Here is a 1,347-nt window from a genome sequence, read left to right as displayed (position 1 = left end):
TATTTATTAATTTAAATTATATATAATTAAATTAAATTAACATTAAATTATATAAACATTACTAAAATTATACACTGGTGAAATCATGTGATAAATAATCAGATACTGTTGATTAAATCAAGCAAGATGTCTTTTTCACATCGTGAGACCATAAAAACCGGTGATCTGATCACCAAAAAAATGTATGTGAATGCTGTGTATAAAAGTCGGAGACCACATTGAAAATCTGAGATTGAAACCTGGAAATATGTAAAAGATTTAGATAAAGATGACGTTTGTATTTTACTACGTAAGCACTGTGTGTGTGGCTGGACGTTAAATGAATGCGAGTAACTTACATAAGACTCTCTGTTCCTCTAAAACACTGACATACTGGTTTTTGGCAGGTCCATATAAAATTCTCTTTGTCCAGATTGTGCTCATTGGCTCCTTTCAGCACGTATTGCTTTTGAAAGCTCACGATGTGACATCACATCCTCCCTCTTTGCTTCCATTTCCTCTTTAGTGCATTGCTTCCAATTCTTCTGTGTTTTCCTCCTCGGCCCGCCGTGTCTCGTTCAAATCGGTTCTCATTTCTGTCTCACTCTCGTCTTCTGTCTTGTTCATTTCCTCTTCCTGGTGTTCTTCTTTTAACCGCTCACCATGGTGTTTTTCATTATCCTCTTTTTCTTTTGCTCGTTCCCTGAAAATATCAAGCAACCCGTCAAACTTGGGTCCCCACTCCTCAAATCGGTGTTTCTGTCCCTCTGTATCTTTTTCGGCCTCGCTTTCGAGCGAGCTGAGAGACGTGGCCTGTGAGCCGCCCCCCTCCAATTCGTATGTCTGCAGCGAGTCATATGGCGGCTGCATGGGGTCAAAGGTCACCAGGGCTAGACGGTGTTGTAGGAAATCACCCATTCGGTTTGTCAATGAATCTGCGTTAGCCTTTTCAGAGTTCGCATGGCCAACTTTCCCATTCCCCAAGCCCCACCCTCTTTCATACAGCCCCGCCCCTCCTGGGAGGGGCATCACTATGTGTGGCACATAGTTCTGCCCACCCACCCCATACAAGCCCATTAGTCCAGCAGATTCTGGGTAAAGAAGTGTCGTCCCGGTCAAAGGTATGCCTCCGCCGCCCCTTACCAAAGTACCTTCCATCGTTCTAAACGGCATCTCCGTCGTACCCAGGCTAGATGTGCTCTGACTGGTGCTGATGAGTGGAACGTCCCCATTCTTGTCCAAAGCCGAAGCGGGGATGGAGTCATCTGTGGTGATGGTGGAAATGGAGGCTCGTGTGGTCAAGCAGTGAGGGGACGACTCAGGTTTATGGCTCACAGAAGTGCTGGAGGCCTCTGAGCAGGAACCGCT

The 1,347-nt window shown here is 45.3% G+C and overlaps 1 protein-coding gene across 1 annotated transcript in view; it reads right to left on the bottom strand.

Moving 5' to 3' along the window:
• Nucleotides 1–148: 148 nt before the first annotated feature.
• LOC107697820 (cadherin-11-like) overlaps nucleotides 149–1,347 on the bottom strand; it is a 75,879-nt gene continuing 74,680 nt past the window's right edge. Inside the window, exon 15 of the mRNA XM_016498674.1 lies at nucleotides 149–1,347. This exon is cut by the window's right edge and continues 16 nt beyond it. Within this exon, the coding sequence (XP_016354160.1) occupies nucleotides 502–1,347 (846 nt within the window). The 3' untranslated portion in view covers nucleotides 149–501.

This window comes from Sinocyclocheilus anshuiensis, unplaced genomic scaffold (assembly GCF_001515605.1).
Source record: "Sinocyclocheilus anshuiensis isolate Anshui unplaced genomic scaffold, SAMN03320099.WGS_v1.1 scaffold78, whole genome shotgun sequence".
Classification (NCBI taxonomy): domain Eukaryota; kingdom Metazoa; phylum Chordata; class Actinopteri; order Cypriniformes; family Cyprinidae; genus Sinocyclocheilus; species Sinocyclocheilus anshuiensis.
The sequence above is the reverse complement of the archived record's forward strand: the minus strand, read 5'-3'. Positions and strand labels throughout refer to the sequence as shown.